This window comes from Ambystoma mexicanum, chromosome 13 (assembly GCF_040938575.1).
Source record: "Ambystoma mexicanum isolate Mex_15411 chromosome 13, UKY_AmexF1_1, whole genome shotgun sequence".
Classification (NCBI taxonomy): domain Eukaryota; kingdom Metazoa; phylum Chordata; class Amphibia; order Caudata; family Ambystomatidae; genus Ambystoma; species Ambystoma mexicanum.
In genome coordinates, this window is record NC_090938.1 from 84,147,597 (window position 1) to 84,174,941 (window position 27,345).

The 27,345-nt window shown below is 45.4% G+C and overlaps 1 protein-coding gene across 1 annotated transcript in view; it reads right to left on the reverse strand.

The window, feature by feature from the left end:
• ST7L (suppression of tumorigenicity 7 like) overlaps nt 1-27,345 on the reverse strand; it is a 427,879-nt gene that overhangs the window by 269,097 nt on the left and 131,437 nt on the right. Inside the window, exons 8-9 of the mRNA XM_069633325.1 lie at nt 25,432-25,529; nt 8,679-8,793 (exon numbers count right to left, since the gene is read on the reverse strand). Of these exons, the coding sequence (XP_069489426.1) occupies nt 8,679-8,793; nt 25,432-25,529 (213 nt within the window). The remainder of the gene's footprint in view (nt 1-8,678; nt 8,794-25,431; nt 25,530-27,345) is intronic.

Below are 27,345 nucleotides of genomic sequence, written 5' to 3' on the forward strand. Positions count from 1 at the left end.
CATGAAAAGGCAGCGAAGTACACTCAGGCGTGAGTACAATAAATAAGTGGGACCCTGGTTACATAAAGGTCTGAGGAAGCAATGTATAACAGCAGAATGGTTACATATAATGAGTTGATAGCATACATATTCAGTAAACAAAAACAATAGAGAAGTTCTCAGTTGTGAGTTGAGAGCCAGTTTTTTATACTGGCTTTGAAGGAGAGGAATGAAGGTTCCTGTCTTAGAGGGATAGGGATGGAGTTCCGGCGTTTGGCAGCTTGGTCGGGGAAGCTAGCTCCTCCGGCGGTTTTGAGATTGAACCTTGGTACCACCAGACTATGGTGGAGAGAGGATCTGGTTGTACCTGTAGGTTTGTGCCTACAGATCTTTTTTGCCAAATAATTGGGGTTGAATTTGTGAGGAATTTGTACGAGATGGCCACGGTGCGTGATGTGATTCTCTCACGGATGGGCAGCCAGTTGGCTCTATTTCTGTGAGTGGATATGTGGCAGGATCTGGGGAGAGTGAGTGCGGCTCTTAGTGAATTATTTTGGAGTACTTGGAGCCCATTTAGATTTTGTTCAGATGTGCCAAGGAATAGTGTATTACAGTAATCGAGTTTAGAAAGAGCAAGTGCTCTAGCTAGTATAAGACAGCTGCTTGTGGAAAGATAAGATTTGCAACTGTAGATCAATTTATTAGTTTAGGCCGTGGAGGATGCAAAGCTACTGACCTGTCTTTTAAGGGAAAGAGTTGAGTCAAGATAAACGCCCAATGTTTTTATCTCTTTGGAGAGGTTAATCATGTTGCCATCAATGACGAAAGAAGTGTATCTGGTGTCGAGTTTGTTCAGGCGTGCCTGTGTACCAACTATCATTAACTCGGTCTTATCGTTATTGAGGCAAAGACTATTGGTGCCCACCCATGCTTGGATTTCGCTGTAGATATTATTATATAGTGTGGGCGACACACAGGAACCCTGTGGGAGGCCACACAATATCGGGATGGGAGCGGCTGAAGCAGAAGGGGAGAAACTCTAGTAGTCCGGTTTGAAAGGAAGGATTTGATCAAGTCGGATGCATTAGTGGAGAATGCTGCCGCTGTTTTAAGGTGCTTGGTAAGAATTTGGTGGTCGACTAGGTCGAAGGCAGCGGAAAGGTCTAGGAGTAAGAGGACTGCTAGCTTGCCTTTATCCTTCGCCTCGTCCATTTGGATCTTAAGATCTAGTAGTGCTGACTCAGTTCCATGTCTGTGTCTGAATCCAGATTGTCTGAGTCCGAGGAGTTAGTTTTCCTCTAGGTGCTTCTGGATTTGCAGGTAGGCCACCCGATCCAGGATTTTTAGCAGGAATGCGACGGTGGTGATGGGCCTATAGTTGGTGGGAACATTAGGGTAGAGGTTTTTTTTTTTTTTTTTTAGTAACGGCATAACCCATGCTTCCTTGAGATTGTTGGGTACCTGGTTGGATGCGAATGAGGAGTTTATTAAGGAGGTGATGAAAGGGGCTAGGTTTTTAGCTCCCTCTTTAATGATGGAGGCTGGACAAATATCTCCTTGGCAATGGGAAGGTTTTAGACTTTTTATGATGTCTTTTAACTTCCTTTGAAGTCACTTGCGAGAAGGGAGTGCACATTAACAGTGGGGGTCATTAGATGTGCCCTTCTTAAAGAAGGCTAAAAACGCAGGTGCAGCATCTTGTGATACAAGCTGATGATCATCCAAGTTCCAAGGATGCAATCGGAAAGGTGACAGCTTCAGCGAGGTAGCACAGGAGAGAGCTGGTCATTCCACCGGTTGGTCCAGGGACACTTCCGAAGGCTCAGATCCTCGAGCAGGGATCGAGACTGGTTGTTTATTGATTACATTTATAAAGGTGTTCTGGTAGGCCTACCTGTTTGATGGAGTACCATTTTTCAAGCTAGGTGTAGTGGGGCCACTTTGGATATGCACCTGTGGGTAATGGTGAGTGTCTTAAAGAGGATTCTTTGCCGTATCGGAAGCCAGTGTACTGCTTTCCTGACCTCAGATATATGGTGATGTCTATGTAGGTTTAATGCTGCTTGTAGCATTATTTTGAATTGTCTGGAGCTTTTGTATGCTGTGTGAGGTTGAGCCGGCGAAAGATACATTGCAGTAGTACAATTTTGCGCCTATCCCAGCTCGTACAATAATTAAGCAGTTATCTTCAGATAGATATGATCTGGCTGCAATGAGGAGTTTAGTGGCATATGCTGCAGACGAGGATATGGCATTTACTTGACGAGAGAGGGAGAGGGTGGCGTCTAAGTAAACCCAAACAGGCTTCATAGCCAGTGATACTGTCATCATTGTGCCATCTATGTTGAATGCAGTGTAATCTGCGTCCAGTTTAGTGTGGACCAGATAGAAGTAGTTCTATCTGTTCATCGTTGAGGCAAAGGCTGCAGGTTGCCATCCATGCCTGGATGGTGGTGTATTTGGTGTTTAGCAGGGCAGAGCCTTGAGTGTAGTTACCCGATAGTGGGAGGAGGATTTGTGTATCATCTGTGTAATTTGTGTAAAAAATACCCTGATCGTCTAGGAGGTCGAAGAGAGGCTTAGTAAAGATATTATACAGTGTGGGAGAAACACAAGAGCGTTGGGGTACTCCACAGTGGAAGGAGCTGCGCTAGCTTGGTCAGAGGATACCTTCATAACTCAACCTTCTAGGAAGGAGGTGATCCAGGCTGCTGCTTCGTGAGCGAAGGCGGCTGCAGAGGTGAGATGGTGACATAGGCTACTGTGATCTACCAGGTCGAAGGCTGCGGATAGGTCTAAGAGGAGCAGCAGGGCTGGTATTCCCTGGTCTCTAATGTCACCCATTTGGTTTTTCATATCTAGTAGTGCCGAATCATAGCCCTGCCGAAATCCAGATTGTCGGACACCTAGGATTTAGTTCAATTCTAGATGGCGTTGAATCTGGATATAGGCAGCTATGTCCAGAATTCTGAGGTGGAACTTGGCAGTGGTGATGAATCTATAGTTATTCAGGATGGCAGGGTCTAGGGAAGTTTCTTTTAGTAACGGTAGAACCCAGGCTTCTTTCAACAGGGATGGGACGACTCCTGTTGTGAATGAAGCATTGATGAATGGTGTGATGAAAGGGGCAAGTACTTCTGCACAGTCTTTGTTGAGCGGGACTGGACAAGCGTCTCCTTTGCATCTCAATGGTTTAAGGCAATTCAGGATATGTAGTGTGTCTACAGTGGTTATATTATTAAATGTAAACTGAGTGTCAGATGTCCCACCATTGATGCTTTGATTGTTCGGGGTGTTTTGTGGGGTAGTTTTCATGTTGGCTTGTCTGGAGGCTATTTTCCTCTGTAGCGTGTCAATTTCTTACAACATGGCATTTTGTATAGTGGTACACCAGGCAAGGTCTTTGTTCTCGGGTGAGGCTTGGGGGATGGGAGTTTCCAGTTCTCCGAGGATGGTGAATAGCTCACGCATGTCAGAATTGCCATTGGTTATCCTAATGTTATACATGGAGGCTTTGGCTGCAGTGATGTCTTGTTTGTACTGTTTGGCCAGGGTGTTGAATTCCTCTTTAAGGGTGTCTGTAGGGGAGTTTTTCCAAAATGTTTCTGCTGTTCTTTTCTTGGACCCAAAGTCAGCAAGCTCTTCGGAGTACCATGCGTTAACGTGAACGGAGGGTTTGGCTCTCTTCCGGGTTAATGGGGCGATGGCGTTAACAGCATCAGTTAGTGTGGTGATGTAGAGCTCAGCTAAGACTTGCCGGTCTGTTGTGCAGGTGGATCCCAATTTGAGTGGGTACAGGAAGGGTAGAATGTTTTCTCTAGTGAGTTTTCTTGAGTTACAGGCCATGAAGGTTGGTAATCGTTTGGCGAGATGTTTTGGAGGTTTCATTAACCGGATGGCAAAGGTGATTATACGGTGGTCAGGCGATGAGCAGGAGGAGTTATTGTGTGTGCTGATATTGCAGTTGAGGTCGACTATCCAGTCAAGCGTTTGTCCTTTAATGTGCGTGGGGTTGTTGATTCATTGACACAAGCCTAGGTAGAACAGTGAATTGGCAAGAGAGGTAGCTGTTGGCTCGTGTGTGCTCATCGAGCCCAAGATTGAAGTCCCGTAGGAGTGTTACTTGCGAGAAGAGCTTGAGGTTGTGACTTAGTGTCTGGAGGAGGTCTTCGTTGAAGGTGTCTGTGGCACCCGGAGGTCGATAGATGATGTGAATCGTAAAGGTGTTAGTTGGGGTAGTTGTTAGTTAAAGTGATAGAATGTTGCAGGCTTTGTGGAGTGAAGTGTTCATCTGCCTGATGGGCAGATGCTTTTTAGCTATAAAGGCGGTTCCTCCACCTCTGGCGAATAGTCTGTCGCTTCTAAAAATCATGTAGTCAAGGGGAATGGCCAGTGCTAGAGCCGGGCCCGAGGCTGCATGGAGCCAGGTGTCTGTGATAGCTACACTATCTAGGTTGCTTGCTATTAGGAGGTTGTGTATATCTAGTGCGTGGGCAGTAAGTGACCGTACATTGATCAGTGCCAGGGTGAGGGTTCTTGCGTGGGTGCTGTCACACTTCAGGTTAGGAATATGAGGAGTGGGTGGTGCTCTGGTATGTGCGCAAGTGTGTGCTGGGCTAGGGCATGAACTAGCAGCAGGTATGACCCAAAGGTCAGCGATCAGTGCAAGGCTAAGGCATGGGCTAGTGGCAAGTACACAGGGTACAGCAGTAGGTGCAAGGCTATGGCAAGGGCTAGCAGCAGGTACAACAGTAGGTGCAAGCCTATGGCAAGGGCTAGCAGCAGGTTCCCACCGGTCCAGAGATCGAAGCACTAACTAGGGATTCTTGAAATCAGGACGGAGGAGCAGGGCTTCACCAGGTCGGCAATGGCGATGATGCTGGTCAGCTCCCAGAGTCGTCCTTGGGTCATAAGCGGGCTACACTTATTCGTAGGGGGCCTATACTCCAACGATGATCTGTCAAATTCCTACAGGAGTCATCTTTTTATCCAAGATTTGGACTGGAAGCTTGCCCAGATCCACAAATGGGAAGTGTGACGAGTCTGAGGATCTCAGCCCGATGAGCCATCATAAAAATGTCCCTTCCAAAACCCAGAGGACGTCTAAGCAATCCTAGAGAAACACCAGAACCCAATTGAGAAATACCATATGGCTACATGTATTTCTGTAATATGAAACCAATCTGGAGCATTGAGGCGAACAAACCACCTCTGGAGGGAAATAGATTAGGTCGCCAAAAACATCACTATAGTCCTCTTTCTATTCCTTATAAAAGGATTGTTCATAAAAAAGAAGTGGGGCTAGAAATGGGTGGGTTTGAGGAATCTTAGTTGTCGTTGTGGAAGCAGAGGCTGCTGTAGGAAGGAAGAATGTGAAAGCAGGCCAGCGATCTGCCAAACAAGGAGGAAACCAAGACGCCAGAGAAGAGAGGAGCTCTGAATCGGTAACTCGTCTGCATGGCAGGTTGGGGAAGGCATTCTATGCATAGTGGGAGACTGCGCTTGCCGACTCGGGTTCAGAAGCCAACGGGACAGACTGCTCCAAAAGCACCCGGCAGCACGGGGTGTTAAGAAGTGGTTGGCGGACCCAGCAGGGAGATGCGATCACAAGGTGCCACCAATTGAGGTGAGAGAGGAAGACGGCCATAGTAGTAGATGACAGCAGAGTGTAGACCATGAGAGGTCAGCACTACGAGAGACGGGAGAATACCGGTGGGTCGAGAACAGTCAGACGCAAGGACGGGGTTTGGGAGAACGCCAGAACAGTACTGCGCCAAAGCCCTGACAAAGTAACAAGGTTCTCAGAAGAGGGCTTCAACCAGTGGGTTGCGCAAAGACAGCAAAGCACCAGGAAAACGATGCACCCGCTCCCCCACCGCAAAGTAGTCTTGGGCCGCGCTGAGGAGAATCATAAGGTAGGAGGGGAGACCCGGGTGTGGATGCTCCCCATTGTTGGGCAAATAGAGGGATCAGAGTACCCCAAGTAATGGCTGACTTGCAAACAAAAGGGAAAGGAAACTGCACCACTCCCACCCTTTTTTTTTATTGTGCCATAGTTAATTTTTACACTTTTAACACACTTTTTACAAACAAATCAGCGACTGTTCACATAATTTATATAATAGTCCTAAAAAGGTACAATTAACCCATCTATTAATATACAACACAATCAAAATCCTTAAAATGTTATGCTTCTATTTCAGCGGGATACTCAGCAAGTCTCTTTTTTGCCTCCTGCCACATTGGCCAGGCTGCCGCCAAAAGAACTACAGATTTTGTTCCAACAAGCGCAGACCAAAATTGATCGCCAGTGCTAGCTTTAAGGCGACTTATTTTATTTCCATAGCCTTTATAATAGCAGTCCTCTAGGGCCACACAAGCCGTCGTTATAGGCCTGCTGTTCTCGATTTCCATTTGACATAGTCGACAGATATTATCAATGTGCTGGGGCTTTGTTCCAGTGAGCACAATATTCCCTTGTAGGTAAGAGATTGTACCTCAGATAGATCTAAAACGTTTTAGATCTAAAGGAACATAACTTGTTCAAATAGCTGCTAGGTCTGTATATTAAACGACTGATAAGAAAACTCCTTATACCTTTCTTCAGTATGTTGGGTATCCATGTTTTTTATCCTGTCCCACAATTCTGCCTTTATTTTGAGTTTCTTTTTAAAATTAGGGTCAGTTCCAATTGTTGCTATGTCGAGGCCGATTTCTTCCAAATATATTTCGGTAGAGTTTTTCCATTCCTGCAGAAAATCATTCTTATTCTCCATTCTACAAGCCTCACCTAATAATTTAAACAGATGATTTTTATTTGGACTAGCTTGACAAATGTTCCTATATAGTAGTGCCATCTGTATTAGCCACAATGATCTTAGTGACTTCACCCCAAACTCAAGCCTTAGAGCCTCGACCGGAATGGATTTCGGGAGTTTCATAACTGTCCGCAACAGTTTCCATTCAAAACTATCTAGCCATTTTGTTAGCCTATAAGGTAATGCTTACACCGCATACATAATTCCCAGTATTATTGCTGTGCAGTGTATTTCAATGAGGCCCTGGATATTATGACCTCCATGGTGAATTATGTAATGCTGAGTAGTTAACCATTTATTCCCCCGATTTTCGCAACTATGTGTATTTTGTAATGTTACTCTTCTGGTTTTACTTTAATGGGAAAGCCCAGATAAACAAATTCTTCAACATTTTCCAGCTTAAACTTCTTTAATTTTCCAGGAAATTTAATTTAATATTGGTTGTTTATGGAGACCAAGTCAGTGGAGACATTACACCCGGAAGAGGCCTACACATACAACCGACCCTTAATAGTTGCCATTAAATAACTAGTATCAATCTTGATAGGAAAAAAACATACAGGGTAATAACTAGAAACCAAGGAAGGAATGGTTACCCTGGCACCACAAAGACCAGGAAAGCGATTGTTCCCCTGACACCCAAAAGACCAGGAAAGGGATTGTTCCCCTGACACAACCAAGACCAGGAAAGGGATTGTTCCCCTGGCACAACCAAGACCAGGAAAGGTATTGTTCCCCTGGCACAACCAAGACCAGGAAAGGTATTGTTCCCCTGGCACAACCAAGACCAGGAAAGGTATTGTTCCCCTGGCACAACCAAAACCAGGAAAGGTATTGTTCCCCTGGCACAACCAAGACCAGGAAAGGTACTGTTCCCCTGGCACAACCAAGACCAGGAAAGGTACTGTTCCCCTGGCACAACCAAGACTAGGGAGGGGCTTGTTCCTCTGGCATTTCGGGGACTTAAGAGAAATAATTCTTCCCAGGAGAAGCATAGCGGGATCGTGAAGCTTTTTCCCCCCCAACCCTTTTATTATTTAAATAAAAGTAATTGTGAACCACTTGATACTTTGTCCGTCCCCCTACTTCTGGTGCTTTACAGAAAGATCTGCACCATTCAAACTGGCAGCGGATATACAATCATGGATATCTACTGGCCACAACATCTGCCCAGCACCAGACATTCAGACACCTGGCTGCGTACTAGCACCAGACAGTCCCAGCCCCCACATTTGGGCTCACACAGAAACCCCCTCTGTGCCTGGAAAACAGCAGCTTCCATATAAGGCATTCCACATAAGGCAGATCTGGGCCGAGAGGGCAGGAAAAAAGGCGGCCATGGAATAGGCAAAAACCTGATGGCACAACCACCTAAGGGGTGCTAGCTAACATTAGCAGACATTTGCAATACATTCAAAAGGGTCAGGAGTACAAAGTACAGCGCATAACAGACACATATTTGCTACCTCCAGCCCATCCTATGCACATTGTAAATGTAGCCAAAAAGCCATTACAGAAAAGGTTAAGATACAAATTAGGTAGTGGAACATTACAATCAATAGGACAACTCAACCGATAGCTCAGGGGCAACGCTCTGGTCATGTAAGCAAGACTACACTGAGCAGCATGGGTTCAGATCCCCGTCCTGGGACTGCACTTAAAGGCATAAGTATGTCATGAAGTGCAATAGAAGAAACTCGTTTTTCTATTCATATTCTATGATTTTAAGATGAAATTACAGTTATTGGTCAGCTATGATGCCATTTTAAAATTACGATTTTGCCCTGAGGTTTTTGTGCACTAAAATACCTTCATCCATGGAGCAGTTTTCACCGAGTCTGGTAGCTAAAGAAAGTCTTCATGCAGTGTGAAACAGCTTACCATCATATTTCGCCAAGACACCTTGGACATCAGCATACGCCTGCAGTTCCAAAAGGGCTTCAAGTAAATTCTCGTGGATATTCAGCATGCTAAGCAAAGGGAACTCTTTCATCAACTGCAAGAGAAAATTACAATTAATCAGATAGACCGACTCAAATGTACCTGCCAATTGTAAAACACTGACTGACTGAAGCAAGAAGAATATACTGTCCATAACCTATTTTCAAAACAGGAAAAGACAATTTTTCTTTTCTATTTAAGACTACAAAAGAAAAGCACAATTATACTGTAACTAAACTCTTCTTTAGATAATGATAGGACTAGACACGTTTCCTCTTCAAACAACCGCCATTTGTTTATTGGATATTTATAAGGCGCTTATAAAACAAGACAGCGTTTCAAAGAACCACAAGACACAAGGGAAGGGACCAAGTGATAAAATAAACAATGAAAATGACAATGAATAAATAGAAAGGGACGGCGGTCCTACTAGGCCTTGCAACATTCAGAGCGTGCAGTGCAGTGAAAAGAAAAGGGAAAAATGGGATGGGGGGGTGAGTGCTATCAGGGTCCCCTAGGGGAAGAAGTGCCCGAGGTGCCCATTTGGGAGGTAACATGGCAGAGACATCCCAGGCGAATAGAGAGGTCTACCGCTCAACAGGTAAGTGCAGGGCAGAGGCAAACCACCCGACAGGCGGGTATGGGCCCAGAGGGCATTGCAGTAGGGTAAGTACTCGGGCGATTGGGCTGAAGTCTAGGACCTGATTGGACTCTTGAGGGACCAGGCTGTGTACCTCAGCGAAAGAGGGGATGGTTAGCATGGGGGGGGGAGGCAAGGAGGAGAAGAGAAAGGTCTAGAGTTGTTTGCAGAACTTGAGGGGGCCCGGCTCAACATGGAGAGAGGGTGGAAGACTGTTCCATAGGAGGGAGCCAACTGAGGAGAGAGATCTCCCCCAGCTCTGCTTGGAGAAGCATTTGATCAGCAGATAGTTGGAGCCAGAAGATGGAAGGGATCTGGAAGGAGGTTTTTTTAGTAAGAGGGTTACAGGTAGAATGGTCCCAGGATCCAGACAGCCTGGCTGATGCAAAGGGTCTTGAATTTGATCCTTACCGCAACCGGGGGGAGCCTGTACAGAGATTTTAGAGCTGGAGAGGTAAGATCTCTGGGCTTGATGCCAAGGAGAAGTCTCACAGCCCTATTCTGGATTAGTTGAAGAGGACGGTGAAGAAAGGGAGACTGCCTCTGCGGGGGTGAAGTTGAAAGTGGGCCTTCTTGGCAAGGTCCAAGATGTGAGGAGTAAAGGAGAGAGAGCAGTCTAAGATAGAGACCCAAGGTTTCTGGCCCCAGAGGAAGGAGAAGGAGAAGGAGGTGAGCCCACAGAGGGCGGCCAGAGTGCAGGAGGGAAACGGGGAGCAGTTGTCCAGGTAGGAAGGATCTTGGTCTTACTGGTATTAACACAAGAGATCAATAGAGGTGCACCAAGACTGAATAGCAGACAGGCAGTCAGGGATGTTGGAGGAAGAAGGGGGAGCCTCAGAAGGAAGTTTGAAGAGTTGGGTGTCATCTGCATAACACTGGAAATAGAGGAGAAAGTGAAGATAAATTGAGAAAGCGGAGCAAGATCGACATTAAAGAGCCACGTTGAGAGATTAGAACCCTGTGGAATACCACAGATGGAGATAGAGGTAGGAGAGGAGAAAGAGCCCAGGATGACTTGGGAGGGACAGTCAGTGAGGAAGGTGGTCAGCCAGTCCACTGCCCGCTCAGATACCAAAAGTATCATGGAGCCGTTTAATGAGGATGAATGGAATGTGGAGTTGGAGGTGAGCTTGAAGCACGGGTGGACTGGGACTTAAAGAGGCCCTGGAAATAATTTTCAAAGTGCCCCAATATTACACATTTTTGGCAAGCCCAACCCTTCCTTTGGGAACATTTGGAAATAACAGAAAAGACGGGCAGGGTTCAGAGGCCTACCGGGAAATCTGCAGAGTTCCCTAAAGGCCAGTCCACCCCTGCCTTAAAAAGAGTTGTGCGTTATCTGTGTAACACTGGAAATGATGAGAGAAGGCGGAGTCCAGGTGAGCAAGAGGTGCAATCAGCCCTACAGGTAAGGGGTGCATCAGTCACTTTTACTCCCTAAAAATAAACGAATACTCCCCCCCCCCCCCAAAAAAAATAGGGAGCACAAATAAGCCCATTAAAAAAATGGGAAATTGACAAAAGGAGCTTATGCTCCTGCTTTCATCCAAAGTGCTCCATGGGTGTGTTTGGGCTAGGACTGCATGTAATACCACAGGAAGAAAACACTATAAAATTCTATAATTACAGAAGAGGTGAAATGTATCTTTTAATGTGCTTGAAAAACGTGGTGCAACAAAGTATAAAACATTTCTGTTTTATAGTTGAACATATTTTGACTCGTTTATAAAATACTCCCATTGAGAATAAGACTTAGTTTTTTAATCCCTAAAAAAATAATTTTACGCCAAACTTTCATAAATAGGGAGTACAATACTCCCAATTCAAAATCTTATCTGGAGCACTGGGTGCAAGGTAGATATTGAAAAGCCAAGGCGAGAGGGTTGAGCATCGGGGAACACCACATGCAGAGAGAGTGGGGGAGGAGGAGGAGAAGCAGCTCAGGAGCAACTGGGAAGGGCGGTCGGCGAAGAAGAAAGTCAACCAATTCAGTGCCCGGTCTGAAATACCAAGAGTATCTTGGAGCCGCTTTATGTCAAAGGTGAAAGAGAGGTCAAGGAGAATAAGAACAACGGAAGAGTTAAAATCAAGGTTTGCGAGCAGCATTTCACAGGTGTTCAGGAGAGCAATTTCCGTGCCTCTGGATGCTCGGAATCCAGATTGATTGTCATGTAAACAACCAACGAGCTTGGTGTGTTGGGTCAGTTGGAGGAAGACCAACTTCTCCAGCAGTTTCCCAAGGAACGATGTAGTAGAGATAGGGCGGTAGTTGGTCGGACACAAGGTGTCGGCTGAAGGCATTTTTAGGAGGGGTGCACAAAGGAGTGTTTGAGAGAGGAAGGGAAAGAGCCAGATTCTAAAGAATGGTTGCAGAGGTCAGCAAGAGCTGGATGGGCAAGGGGGAGGGGTGGCAGTTTTTGTCCTTAATAGTTCTGGAAGAACAGGGTGACACCCGTTTGGATGAGCCCTTCATAGAGAAGAATACTAGAGAGATATCCTCCGTTGTGATAGGCGAGAAGGAGGAAAGATCCATTGAGGTTGGAAGAGAGGCCAAGAGGGACAGGGAGAGGAATGGAGGAAGGGGAAGAAGAGAGACGGCAGAATGCCCCGAGATTTAGAGGTGAAATGGGTGGCCAGTGCAGTAAAGAAGTCCCAAGAAGGAGAGGTGAGGAAGACTGCGGCTCGATTGGCTAGTTCCTTGCAGATATTGAAGAGTTCAACAGGGTTGTTAGAGGCTCCAAAGATACGGGTCTGGATGTGGGTCCTCGTTTTAGAGCGGATAGAGATGGTATTGCCTTGTCAGAGGATGAGCCAGAGGTCTGCCACTTGCATTCAGCAACTCTGCACTTGCGTTTCATAGCGGCTAGATCAGTCGTACCAGCTGTTACGTTTGGAGGCAGGTTTCAGGTGGATCCTCCTGTCAGGGGCAGGAATGTCAAGTGTTTTGGTGATGCCTAGATGAAGATTGGCAAAGACAGTCAGTGGGAGAGTCAAGAGGAGGGGGAAGGTGGAGGGATGAAGGTGTAGGCAAACACAGCAGCCGACACTGGTTTCATCGGTCGGATGACCACGAAGCAGACTGGCAGTGCTGGTGAAGGCTTTGTCAGGGGACAGAGAGGTCCCAGATGAAAAGAGAGGAGAGAGTGGTCAGACCAGGAGAGTGGGGTAGTGAGACGGTTGGAGAACGGGCAATCAGAAGGGATGAAGGCATCAAGAGTGTGTCCGGCAGAGTGGGTAGGGCCGGAGGGGAGAATAGTGAGGGAGAGAGAGGTACAGAGATCACGGAAGAATGAAGAGGCAAGAACATTGGAGTCTAGGTGGATGTTGAAGTCTCCAAGAAGGAGTTTATAGGTCTGAAGAGAGGAGAGAGGAGGTAAAGTTGGGCCATTCCGAAAGGAAGACAGACACTTGGCCAGGGAACCTGTAAAGCAGACAAGACTTTCAAAGGAGGAATAGGGCTGGGAGGATACGAGAAAGGTAGGGACCCACTCGGGTAAGGTCAGGGCAGCTCCACCACTAGGTCGGTTGGGCCGAGGTTTGGAGAGGATCTTGTAGCCGTCAGGGAGAAGCGAGACAAAAGAAGTGACTGAGCTGGCATTTAAACAAGTTGGTGAGAGCGAGGACGTCCAGATCAAAGTCTTCAAGAAGGAGGCAGATGTCAGAAGAAGGTTTGACAGCAGATAAAGTGTTCAGAGTGGCTAAGTGTAGCCGGTCACCACCTTTGAAGGTTTTCCGAGGAGGGGTACAGGGAGGTGGTACACTTGTCGAAGATGGTGAAAAAGGTCCAGGGACAGAGGAAGGAGAAGGTAGGTAGTTGATGAGGGCCGGCAGGTGCTGGACAAAGAGAAAAAGATTGGGTTGAGGACCCTGGCAGTGCCATTGTGGTAGACATTAATGATGTACATAGAAGATGAGAAGTGTGCCAAGAGTACTTCCCATCTATTGCTGCCATTAATGGGTGAAGAAGAAAAAGGCAAGAGGGTAGAGATTAGATGGGAGGTCAATAGGTCTGGAGAGGGGACAGAGAAGAGGCTATCAGTAATAGTCTGTCTTGAAGTAGCACTAACATAGGTTTCAGCAATAGGTAGGGCACGATAAGAGGGCAAGAGATCTTTAAGCTTTTTTTCTTCCATACTTCGTGAGAGAGGAGGTATAGGTGATAGAATAACAGTTAGAATAGAAAGGGGAGATGGAGGGAAGAGTGACAGATTGAGAGGCTGCAGGCTGCACAAGCAAACTCACCAGGTGGCCTATCAGCCGAGGGAGGCAGATGATACAGGCAAAGTCTTAGGCTGGTGCTAGGTGTGAAAAACCCAGAAATGTTCCCCACCTTATTCCCCAGGGTTCTACTACATTAAAGCCCAAAGAAATACTGTCTCAAGTCCCGATTCTGGAGGCAGAATGAAAAGGGACAAACAGCTGGAGAATTCAGGGAGAATGTTCAAAGTGGAGACACAATATTCTGCCCTTTTGTAATTCCCCATCATCCCCGCCCCCTTTTCTACCATCAGGGAGTATTCGAGTTCAAACCCAATCTCCCCCTCCATAATCCTAAAACACTGGGACGAAGAAGAGGCAGATGGGAAGCATGAGGATTTCTCGTGGGAATCCATGGCCAATGGATTCCTATGGGCAGTCGCCATGTTGTCCCAATAATGAGATCAGACAGGGTCAGGCAATTACTAACAATTGCTCACACCTGACTTCCATTAAACTTCCCCACACGGATAAAAGGCGGAGCACACACTGGGCGAGCTGAAACTGTAGAGAGGACCGAAGAGCCCAGAGGCAGGAGACAGCAGAAGGAACGGTCAGAAGAGTCCAGAGGAGAACAGAGGGGTGAAGCACTGAACCTGTGCCTGTGAGAGGCAGCATCTTAACAGGGGTGTCTATCGAGGACCAGAAAAGACAGACTGCAACCTGTTGGCTGTGTCCCCTGGTGGGCTTGAACCCAGGGGAAACAAGAAGAAAAGTGCAGATGTCAAAGACCCTGAACTCCAACGAGACAGCAGAAGAGAGGTTCCTCGCCATCACTCTGCCAACCGGTTCAGCCTCAGGAAAAGAGAGGAAATCCCAGTAAGCGTGCATGTGGCTAGAGCGAGAACCTAAATATTGAAATTAATGAAGAAAGCAAGAACTAGAAAAAAGGCCCATGAAAGGCACTGTGGGACTTGGAGTTTTTTAGGTAAATTGAAGAAAGCGCTGGAATGAACATTTTTAAAAAGCGCACGATGAGAGGCGCAAGAAAAGGTTAATTGTTGATGAGTGTTTGAACTTTGAAAAGCAAGAATACGATATCTTTGACAGAGTGCTCCGACACCACATGTGTGCTCAATTAAGGTCTCTGTAAGGTATCCATCTGAGAAGTGGCAGAACTGAAAGTCAAAGAGTTTGAAAAAAAAAAACGTGAATAGTAGTGGTCCTGCGACGGGTCAAGCGGAAACCCGTGCACATTCTAAAGTCTTCGATCTTTGATGTAGAAAAGAAGGTTTTGAAATTGGGATGAAATGGTCTGAACCCAGCATAGGGGGACCCAGGGTGAACAGTAAATTGGTTCAAGCCCGGCAGAGGGAGACTGATTGAAGCTTCGTGTTAAAGTGGGTCTGAGCCCGGTGGAGGGGGACCCGAGGTGAATAGTGAATCACCTGAGAAATTGAGTATGTGTGAAATCCTAAGAGGAAAGTAACTTTATTCTTCGTTTGTCGCAGCAAGCCCTCTGAAAGAAGAGACTTTGAACTGCAGCCTCATGCTAGAGATGCCAGAGAGTGTGCTAAGCTCGAGTGTGCCGCCTTGTCCCGTGCTGAAACGTGGGGAAAGGGAGCCAACTACTCAGATATTCTGTCGTATCATTTCCTGAACACTTATTTTGCAGAACATGGTTTCCCACACTATTTGTATTTAGAGGTAAGGATTGGCAATAGGTTTATTAATATAGGCCCCTTTCATTTTGACAAGACACTAGGACTGTTATTATTATTTGATGGTCGAAGCTTGCTCCCAGCTTAGATTTAGGATTAGATGGGCGTTTTTCAAACCCAATTGAAATACAATAAACACCCTTGAACTGTGGTCACTTGTGTCTGTCTTACTGTTGATACCATGCCTTCTTTACACAGGAAGTCAGTCAAAAGCACAACTAGGTGCAACTGTAGTTGAAATCACACAAGATTTAAAAAGCACACCAAAAATTGATTTTCAAGCAAGGCACTAAAATGCAGCACAAGAAGGTGGCCTAAGGAGGCAGAACATTGCAAGGTACATGGACAGGGTGTATGTGAGTACAGCAGTCAATGCAAAGGTTTACAGGCACATCTAAGTTCAAGTTTTTGCAAAAGGAGTCGGGGTGCAGGTCTGCAGGCACTCCAAAGTTTGACTTTCAGCTGAAGAACCAAAATACAACTGAGAATGATGCATGTGCAGGTTTAAAACGCAGCAAGATTGAAGTTTCAGCGGGACAGAAACAGCAGAAGTAGGGCGGGATCAAGAAAGAGAGCAGGCAGGCATAACAGAGGGAATTCGTCTTTGCATGTAAGATAACAGAGGGCAGAGACAAAAGGATGAATGTGGGAGCAGTAAATGCAGTGTTAGCGTAGAATGAGGAGCAACACGATGCAAAAGTTCAACAGTATGTGTACTGCTCCAACATGTCTCATCACAACACTGAACACAAACGGTATTATTTCTCCAGCCTACGGTAGACGGCATCTGTAAAGCAGAGCATTTTTTGGAGTCTGTGTTATTTTAAAGTACATTTTAATGTGGATGCGTAATAGGCAACCTCACTTTTGTTGAATGAATTCATTACCTTGGGGCACCCTCCTAGGGAACTGCCAACTTCCCTAGGTTGGAATTTCCAAGAGGATAATTATTATTATTATTATTATTATTATGGTATTTATTGAGTGTGGACCCAGATTTGAGAAGCAACAGAGCTCTTTACCTATGGGTACAACAATACAGATACACAACAGAGCGCTTTACAGGAAGTATATAGTGGTCCAGATGCATAACGGAGCACTTTTCAGAGGTAACAAAAGATATACAGCGGGAGTAGGATACAGAGGGGCACAGAGGATGGGTACAGCTGTACAGGGTGGTGGGAAGGAGCTGGCGGATGGCATCTAGCGCGTCAGGTGCCTCGAGGGCATAAGGAACAGTGTAGAAGATAACTTCTGGGAGAGCGAGAAGAGATGTTGAAGTGAGAAGGCAGATACCAGAACCGAGAGATAGCATGGAGTGAGGCAGAAAGTGGTTGGAAGCCTATAGAGGGGATTGGCATAGGGCTACTGGTGAGACAAAAGGGTTAGAAACCGTTGGGGTAAGCAGAGCCAAATCCTTGGAAGATGAGAGGGTATTTGAAAGCTGAAGGAGGGAGACATCAGGAGATTGAAAGAGAATTTCAAAGTGAAAGAGAGATACAATCGACAGGGGAAGAAAATGATTGAAAGCCTATAGAGATCGTCACTTGGGAGATGGGGAGATGCCACTTAAAGATACATGTAAACTCTAGAGGATCATGTTGATAAAGGGGTAAGTGTAGAGGCTGGTGGAGAAACCCAATGGCAAAGCGAAGTCGGGGGAACAGAAGGCCAGCCCAGGTTAAGACGGGGCAGAAAAAGGGCCTAGGGCGAACCCTGAGAAGGGCAGAGGGCGAAAGGCGAGAGTAAGAACACATGTTGCCACCAAACGCCACATGGGTGCACCAAATCCTCTTGGAATTGCCACCTAGGGACCAGCCTAGCAGGAAGTAGGTTGCAAGTTGCCAGGAGAGTACTGTGAGGGGGTCAGAAATGGGAGGAAGAGACACAGATATCATTATCAACATTAGCCATTTTATTAATAGAAATGGGTCTGGATAAAGGCCTAACTTTCCCTATCCTAACAAGAATGTCCCTTCATATAAAACTAAAACAGGACGACATTGTGTCCAAACTCAATCTAACTATCAAACTAATACATACAAACAAAATGTGCAAGGTACATCTTTCAAAGTTCAACCCAACAGAAAGAAGTGCAATAACGCAAACATATAACTTCAACAAAACACTTCTTTTATCCAAGCGTTGGCTCCCTTCCCCTGGATCATTTCAAGCAAACTATTCAGAATATTTTGTGTCACAGCCAGTCTCTTAAAGGCATTACAAATTGTCTCTTTCTCCTAATACTCTCCTCAAGATGACAAAACAAATGTTATTTCCATGCAACTGATATCGAAAAGAGGAAGTCTCTCACATTCTTTCAGAATGGCAAAACAAAGTATCTTTTCCAGTGTTGGTCTGAATAAGGTAAAATAATGTTTTTACTACTTTTCAGGATGGTAAAGCAAATGTATTTTCTAGAACAGAGGTTCAAGTAGGGCAGAGGGCATGTCTTTAAATGTTTCTGGTTGACAAAATGTTCAAAGGGAAACAAACTTAAGATGTACAATTCTCTTTTGAACTCATCACTTCAAAGTAAGTTTCCGGTACAGTCTCCTGCCAGGAGACTTATCAACTGTAAACTCTTGACATCAGGGTTTACTCATCCAGGGTTTACTCAAAATCCCCCTTTTGGCTCACTGAGAATCCCTGATGCACTCTCCTGCCATGTATCCTTGTCCAATATCACTACCCGATATCATCAGGCTTCTCTGCACATGAACTTTCTCCTTAGGTATCACACAACTGTGCTTTTTCACTAGCACAATTTTGTTGACTTCAACTGCTGTTTGGACCAACTTCCCCTAAACTGACATTCAATGTCTGAGGGTTTGTTCAAACCTTTCCTTTCAACAATCTCTCTTGACCATGCCTGTTTCAAGTATCTACCAAGTGACCTCTAAACTAAGAAGAATTACACTATAGTTGCCCCTGTTCTTTTGGCAAGGTCTCTTGGCTTAGGCAATGCTGGTCCCAGGTTTCCTCCAACTGATATCACCTGTCAGGAGAATTGCACCACATTTGTTTCTTCCATTTAATTCTCTTACGTCGGTTTTCAAAATTACATTTCATATGCGTATTGGCATATCTGCATGTGCCAAGCCCCCCTTCAGTGTAAGGCTGGCTCACTGGCTCTTCGTGCAGCGGTTTGGAGCTGCTCGCGAGGGGCTGGCTCCCCTTCAGTGGCAGAGTCCTGCTGGGTCTCTGCATCAGCTCTTCCAGCATTCACTGCCAAGACCGGTGCTGCTTTCCAGGACTGAGATTCCACACATGGCTCCGCTGTGCACCCTCTGCTCTCTTGACCAGAGCTCCTCTCCAGATGTCCCATATGCTGCCAGCTGACTTCTGGCGTCTGGCGTGCTTCTAACCCCACAGTCCTTAGTGGGATTTCCTCTGCCACCAGTCACACTTCTCGCTCCATGCACTCTACAACCTGCCTTCTCTCTCCATCCACGTTTCTCTTCCTGTTCTTTTAGCTGCAGGTGATTTGGGCATTTAAAAGTACTGTGCAGCTAATGGGAATTGTGACAACAAGGCTGCATATTGTTCTCAAGGCCACATTTCCTCCACATGAACTCCGTGCTCCTCTTCCTCGTCACAGTACTTGAGAATTTCTGGGACTTTGAATCCAGAGGTTTGAATGGATTTTTCTGTTACATGATTGAACCGTTGTAATATTACAATTACCATAAACATCAGATTTTTTAAATGTTTTACTTTCACCATATCTACATGAAGACTGAATAAGTTTTTATTTAAACACAGTATTTCTCAGAGCTTCAAAATCAGAGGGTTTTGAATAATGGCAACAGGCTACCAAAAAAACCCGGAATTAATGGATGATCTTCACAATAGAGAGAAGTGTATGGTTTCTCTCCTTGTGGAGTCACCACTCTCCCCTTCCAGCCATCTCCTCCCATGTGATCCACCCTCAGAAAACTACCCCCAGAGTTAGGATCAGGTAGTGGCTCCCTTCCCCTGGCCACATGGGAGGAGACTTGAGGCTAGGGATCAGTGATGACTCTGCAGTACAACCTCAACTAAGCAATTATATTCATCACTGGGTATGGATAAAATACTTAGATATACGTCTCGTTTCAAAAGTACAAAAACAAAACAAAAATATATGGTTTACCTTTCATATTCTGGCATGAACAAATGCAAAAGGTATGGCTTTGACATGAAACTTAAACAAAAGCAGAGACATGCCTTTGACAACATAAAAGAGAGATACTATGGTATAACCACCACATTAGGGTGTGACCAAAAAGTAAAGTTCACTTGTAACATCTTTTTGTAGGAGAAAAAGTATAACCTATTTATTTAGCCTTTACATCCGGACATACAATAAATTAATATATTCAAACCCTTCAACGTCCAACCCCTGCTGTGCTTCACTAAAGCTACATTATTCACAGACCCTTCAAGAAATAGATTATTTTTCACTTTGTCTCCTGGATCTAAACCCATAGGAAGAGCACTTTTTGGGTGGCTTATAACTTTGCTCCCCCCGGACGAATCCTCACCAGACTTTGCAAAAAAGTATATGGCCCCCTCTGAAATGTTTTGAAAAGTTTGGTGAGGTTTGGTCAAGGGGGGGGCAAAGTTATAGGGTGGTCCCAAAATTTCTTTTTTTTTCCCCATAGAAATAATTGGAAAATATTTCTGTCGCGCCCACAGCCCAAACCGCTGGATGGATTTTCACCAAATTTGCAGAAGGAGCGGCGGCTTGACCCCAAAAGCGTGCTTTTGTTAATTTGGTGTAAATCCATCCAGTAGTTTTAAACGACCAAAACATAAGGCAAAACAATTAGCGATATCCATGTCCGCTCCGCGGACTCACTTCCCTGTTCGGTCTGCGGACTGGGCCATGATTGGCTATTGGGTCCACGGACGGGCCAGGAAAATTCACAGACTTTTGCCTGGTCCGCGGACATCGGGACGTGGCCGCTGATTGGGTGGTGAGAAAACATGAAATGCGTCGTTTTCCTAAAACGCACGCCATCTTAGATTCACTGACTTTTTGGGTTCCGCAGTCAGCGCAGTGAAAACAAAGAAAAAGCAGCATTGGACTTGTCAAACTCAAACAATCTCTGGAGATGTGGGGGGATGAGGATTGGACTGGATATGGCCATAAGAAGACAGAAAAACGGGTTGTTTCACCCCCTCAAAAGTCTGCAAACACTCCAGGTGTCCTGGAGAAGTCCTGTGGTGTTCGCGGACACTTCAGATGTCCTAGGACATCTGTACCTATTTCTGCATTAGAGGGTTGGGGAAAAGCAGTTTTTGGATGGCTTATAACTTTTGCGCCACTCAATGAAACTGCATATAATTTTGCAATTTTATTCCAGAACTAATCCTGAATGGTTTTGCAAGGTTTTGTGGGATTCCGTCAAGAGGGGGCAAAAATCCAAGTGATTTGCCCGCGGCTGAAAGTACAGCGGGCAAATCGTTCACATGAGAAAGGTGCGAACTACCAAAGGTTTGCACTTTTCTCATGCGAACACACATACATTATCACACCCACACACAACACCCCCACAACACACCCATAACACCCCCCCACCCACACCCTCAGCACACCCCCAACATAAACAAACGCAACTTACCTTCATCTTCACGCTGGTTCCCTGCAGCGCCAGTTCCCTTTCACTTCCGTGATCGGGCACCAGCGCTGCAGGGTCCTTTTGTTTTCTTTTTTTAAACCATGAAGTATAGTGAGCGGGGCGATGCGGAGGACACCCCCGCAGCCCTATTTTTTTTTTTTACAATGCTACCACCAAAGGTTCAAACCTTTGGTGTTCGAACCTTTGGTGGTAGCATTTTTAGAACGGTCATTGCGGCCATTTGTTTTCGGGAAAATCGTCCTGAACCCAAAATTAGAGGGGGGGTCTCAACATTTTTAGAGGAGCTTATAACTTTGTTGCTATTTGAAGAATGTGGACAAAAGCTTTGAAAAAGATTATAGACCCAACCTTCAATGGTTGTGTAAAGACTGAATGGATTTTGTCAAGTGGGGGCTAAGTTATATGACTATTGTATGTACATACATTTTGACACTTTTAAAAAAATAAAACATGGGCGGATTTCGAGCAAACTCGTGAGGAGCATTGGCAAGGATATTAAAGCATGGTTTTGCAAATGTGCCCGTATTTTATTTTTGTGTAAAAATTTTAGGTACAAAAAAATAGTCCTATATCTTTGGTGACTGAGGTATAGCCTGTGACCGTGGGCAGTAGCCAGATTGTCTGGGTCATGGCATAATGTCATGACGCAGACAATCTGGCTACTGGCCATGACCGCTAGGGACGAAAAATGGCATTAAAGTGGCTATGTCTACCTGTGACCGGCTATGTGGTAAAGTTATTCGAAGGTAGGATAGGTTTGAAAGGAGAAAAAAAAGTGCTTGTGGTAATATGTTCATAGGGTTTTGCAGGCTGCCATGGCAAGGGAAGAGGGGCTGTGTACGGAGCCCCGCCTTCTCTTTCCATGGTGGCTGTCTTGGAAAAGAATTTTCCTTCCTTCTTACAGCTATAGGAAGAAAATCTATGTTTTAGCACCCTGGGTTCCCTAGGAACCAGGGAGGTGCTAATGGCCTTTATCCCTCATTTCAGGGGCTGCAACGGAAGATAATGGACCGTAGCCCTCATTTATTTATTTATAACGCACCAATGCCAGCAAACATCAGGCTGTGTGGTTACAGTATTTGCTGAGGAAGAGGAGGAAGACAGCTTACTACTTGCTGAGAAAGGAACAACCTTTCTGAGAGCATTGCGGTCATTGGATTTGGTGTGGCGGCGCATGGAGGTGGTCCTGTTGGAGTACTGTCCAGGTAGTCTGCAACTGAGTACAAAATTGCACTCAGTGCATTTCACTTTGGTAGCCTTAGCCTTTGGAACACTCCCAACAGTAGCAAAGAACTGGCACACCCATGATTCGATCTTGGTGCTAGAAGTAGGCACTTCCTCTACCTCATCTTCTTGACCCTCTTCATTGTCTTTGAAAGTACTGTGCTTTTTTGGTTGTGAAGGTCCTCCAGCTGGTGGTGGTGGCTCTTGGGGAGGAGGGATGGCAATAACTGATGCCATTTTTTAGATAAATAGCAGTTTTGATAAAATTCTTCCAAGTATGTACTGTGTACTAGATTGGTAAGGGATAATGAGTACGAAAAGGTGTAGAAGGTGTGCTTGGGAAATTTTGAAGTTAAAAGTTCCTAGATCAGTAGAAAATGCAGTTCCAATTTGTCTTCAAAGCACGGAGACTATCACGAAGTGCAGACGCCTTTGCAAACACGTCACCATAGCGTGCGCAAACGTATGGTCATGTGGCACTGTCCAGAAGGTCTGCGATGAAAGACGTTCACAGACGTCTATGGATGCAAAATTATTTCACAAATTTGTAAAAAGTGTATAAGCATGTTAAAAATGATGCTACAAAGTGGGAAATGGCAGAGTTTTAAGGTGAAACTTTGTAAATTTGACATAAATATTGCTTATTCACTGAAAAAACTAAAAGGGACGTTATGGTTAAGTTGCATTACTAAAAACCTATGAAATTCAATGAAAAAACATTGTTACAAGGACGTTTGTCAAGATCCATGCCCCTGACCCCTCAGGTATAACAGCCCCCTGGCAGCAGTGGGGCCAAGGCCCTTCACACTGGCCCCAAGGGCCTTAAAGCTCCATCAGAAACATACATGGATTCAGTCCTTATCAGGAATAAAGCAATACCAATTTTGGACCTTAATTCAACATGGAGGACTATTACACAGCTCAGTTCTTTAGAACCAAGCCATGCAGCCTAGTGTTTTGGGTGTGGCTGTGCCTGGAACTACTTTACCTGGGCTATTTAAACCACACCCAAAAAGCAGAACACGCTTCGCATTATTCTGCACTCCTGCAGCGTAACGCTCACCGTGTCTAGCTCCTGCTCATCTACTTCTCTGGCGGCCCGATCCTGAAGCCCTAGATCCGGATACCATTAATAACCTGGAAGAACAAGAACAGCATTAGCGAGCAAAAACACTTACCTGTGAAGTAACCGGTCTTGAATCCATCCTTCGCTTACCTCGCCCATCTCTGGAGTTTGCCGCAATCTGCAAAGGTAAAGAAACAAGGACAGCATTAGTAACAATTCTTACCTGGGCAAGCAGCGAGTCCTGGCAGCACCCTGCGCTTTTCTTACCTCGCCCATCTCCGGGTTTCACCGCAACCTGCAAGGAAAAAGGAACAAGGCCAGCATTAACAAAGCACATACTTGGTCAAGCAGCGCTTCGATCGCTCATTACGGAACATCACCGCAACCTGTACAAAGAAGGGAAGAGGACACAGGTTAGCAATTAACACCAATAAACAGCGCAGCGCTCCACGCATCAATAATTCACTGTGGTCTTCGCCATCAGCGCGGCAACTCCGAGATCCAACCATCCCTGTGAAAACAAAAATAGACATTGTTAAGGAACAGCGTAGTGGAGCAAGACGCCGAGAAGACAGAGAAAACGGAGGGAAAGAAAGAGACAGAATAAAGACGGAAAAGACATTATAACTCACCTGGAAGACAGCAAGCAGAGTCACAGCCGGTCTGGACCAGACATAAGGGCACACGGACCAGTGAAGCAACTAGGTCCACGGAACGCCCGCACCAACCACACACCACTGCACAGAGACGCAGGACGGAGAGTTCAATGCACAAAAACCTAAGGTGAGCAATAATCCCAAGGGAGGGATTTGGACCAGAGAGAGGTGGGAGTCTACCCATCACAGAACCAGTATCTTAACCCTCCATTCTCCTGTTATAGGCGCTACCCAACGTCTGGCACATAACCAAGCAGAGAGGGGTTCGGGATAGCGCTTGGACCTCCATCCAGTATCGTGTGACGCCCCGTGGATACCAGGTGAGCGTAACAACGTTATGGTTACAGGTAAAACCGAAAACCCCCAGAAATTCGACAGTTATGATAAGCTAAGCAACCATAACTCGCGCTACCACCGTGCACTGCTAAGACTAACACCCATCACTGATGACATCAAATATCTGGCTCTCTTATTTTGGTTCACTGAAAAATCTAAGCCAGGTGGTTTTATTCTCTGACAATCAGAATAGTTAATATCAAAAAGTGCTGTCTTTCAAAACTTTAACCTTGTTTTATTTAAAGTACTTTCCTTAGGGTTTGGTCTCAGCTCATGGTGCACATGCATGGGGCAATAGCAGGCCTCAAACACACAATACATTTGTATACAGGAAGATAAACTTTAATGAAATTAACATTTTCTGATGATGCTGTTTCTTTCTTCCTTCCTTTAGTTTCCCTGTATGTGCCTCTGATTTATATGCATTGTGGGTCTTCATATGTATTGTTTGTACTAGCAGAAGTGTGTAGCAAGTCTTGAATTGTAAGCTAGTTATTACATGTTTAACATTACACAATCATCCCTGACATCTTGTTACCAACATAATAAAAACAACCCCTTGTAGGTAGGGACTTTTCATCAACATTAATTTCACTTGTGATGTCATCAGTGATGTCATCAATGACATTTGTGATGTCATCTTTGATGTCCAGGGTGTTAGTCTTAGCAGTGCACAGTGGTGGCGCGAGTTATGGTTGCTTAGCTCACCATAACTGGCGAATTTCTGGGGGTTTTCGGTGTTACCTGTAACCATAACGTCCCTGTAACAAAGTTTTTCCACTGAATTTCATAGGTTTTTATTAGTGCAACTTAGCCATAACGTCCCTTTAACAAAGAGAGATATATATATATATATTTGATTCACTTTTGGGGTGAATGCACAATTATTTGATCTGAAACTAAACATTATGCAAGAGATGTTTCATCAGAGGGTATGTTGAGAAATCACGTACGTGATACAAGGTCACTGGAGATGCACAGCGCAGGATACACACCTGGAATTGTGGGGTAATCACAGAGTATATTACTACACATTCCACCTATGAATTCAAAAAGAACAAGATTCACACCAGTAATCAAAATCCCACTCCCACTGCAGTGGGAAGGAATACGCATGTAGAATCCATCAGTCTCCTATCCGAAAGCACAAAAGGAAGAGCAGGCCTGGAAAAACAGTTCCCTGCCTCTGAATAATATTACAATATCAAACTACTTCAATAACTTACATCTCTCATTATCTTGGCAGCCTCCTTTATCCGTCCCAGTTTTCTGGCACACATAGCTAATCTTCTCTTAATGTACACCAGGACATTAGTGTCCCTTCCTGTGAAAGGTATTGACAAATTAGTCTGATTCCTTTGAGGATAAAATGTAGACTTTACCAAAATACAATTCATACACTGTGTACTAACAATTAATTACAAAACAGGATGCCTAAAAGAATATTAATATTGTCGTCACTAATGTATTAAGGGGCGTTCATGTTGCACAACACCTGCCCCTCCCACAAAAGGCTGAAGAAAGGGTTCAAGGCTCTACAACAGGATGCCCACATCCTCACAAGAGAATCCCAAGTGGCAAATTGCTTTGATTTTGTCGGGTTTGTGTGCTTGGAGTGAGAGAAACACCTATACGTTGCATGTTAGTGTAGTAAACATTTAATAAACAATTATTGCAACAAATGCATGAAAATGCAGGCCCTGTTCCCAAATTCCTTGTGTGAGGAGAGGGAATTAGAAGTAATGCAATAACATTTAAGACATTACTCGTAATCTGTTTTAAAATATCAAGGTTAGACGAGTAAGTAAAGCAGGTCAATGAAAACTGCTGCATAATAATGTGATGAATCCCCGGATGTCGTCCCTTCTCCCTTAGCAGGAGCCCCTTTCCATGAGGCCAGGGAGGTCAGGCCGCTACCCGATAGTCCCCCTGGAGGTGGTACGCAGCGGGTGGATGTCATGTGGCGGGAAACCCCATATGGGATTAGTGAAAGTCAGGGAAGAACATGGTATCCCCATAGCCCACCTAACCAGCCTTCTTCCCTAACCCTCTACAACACCATCCCTAGTGTTCCTATCAGATTTCTTACAAACAGTAAGGCAGGGAGCAATGGATTGAGGAAGAATCCAACTGACTCACTAGGAGTCCTCAAGATCAGGACTAAGACGAGGAGGTGTAGAGGCATAGAGAGCACCTCCGTGAATCATATTGAGCAGTCTAATCTTTGTGGATTTCTTATTAGCCAAGATGCAAGTGAAATAAAAGAGGGAGAAATTCAAACTCAGTGCGAGATCCTCTCTGGAGGAACCGGGAGCTGCAGAGCCAGTAGGCCAGGGCCGAGCAAAGCAACCAAGGATGCTTAACCAATAGCAGAGACGTTCCGGAGAGCTTTACTGTGGTTGGGCCGTGTCTGAAGCAGAAAGGCGAAGCGCTGGCTGATCGAGAGAGTTTAAGTGCATGGTCAACCTAGGATACGCCGCCCGAAAGCAAGAAGCCGCTAAGGAGCCACTGAGTCCCAGAAGCAGCCGACAGAGACCAGTGAGCAATCAGGGGAGAGGTGGGGAACCGGGAGGCATGCTGGGAACCCCAGGAGACTATACTGCAGTGTGATACAGGTCATCTTCTTCGTGGCCGTCCCTGTGAGAGTGGAATATCAGGGCTGCCCAAATCAAGAGAGCAAGAAGCCAAGGGGTCTGGAGCCCAAAAGACAGAAACCAGAGAGGTCTGGAGGCAAAGGAGAGAGCAGCAAATACCACAGGGGTCTGGGACCCAACAACAAGAATACCTGGCAGTATAGACAACCGGGTACGATTTGTTAAGAATCAGGAAAAGCCAAGGAGGAATTGGGATCCAACCCCAATAACAAACTACACACAAAACCTTTGTTATAGTCACAGAGCCTGGTAGGATAGTGAACTGGGTGCTGGTTTACACAATGAGCATTGTGGAAAAGACATGGGGAAGGGAGACATATCCCCTTGTGTTTGTGGACATTATCTAAGGAATCAAGGGGATCAAGGGGAGGTGATCGTTCTTTTGACATTGTGAAAATAAGAGACGTTGCTCTATGTGCCTTATTAGAACCTCATTCCAAGGAACCTTTTTTGAGACTTTTGATTTGTATCCCTTAAGAAGAACAT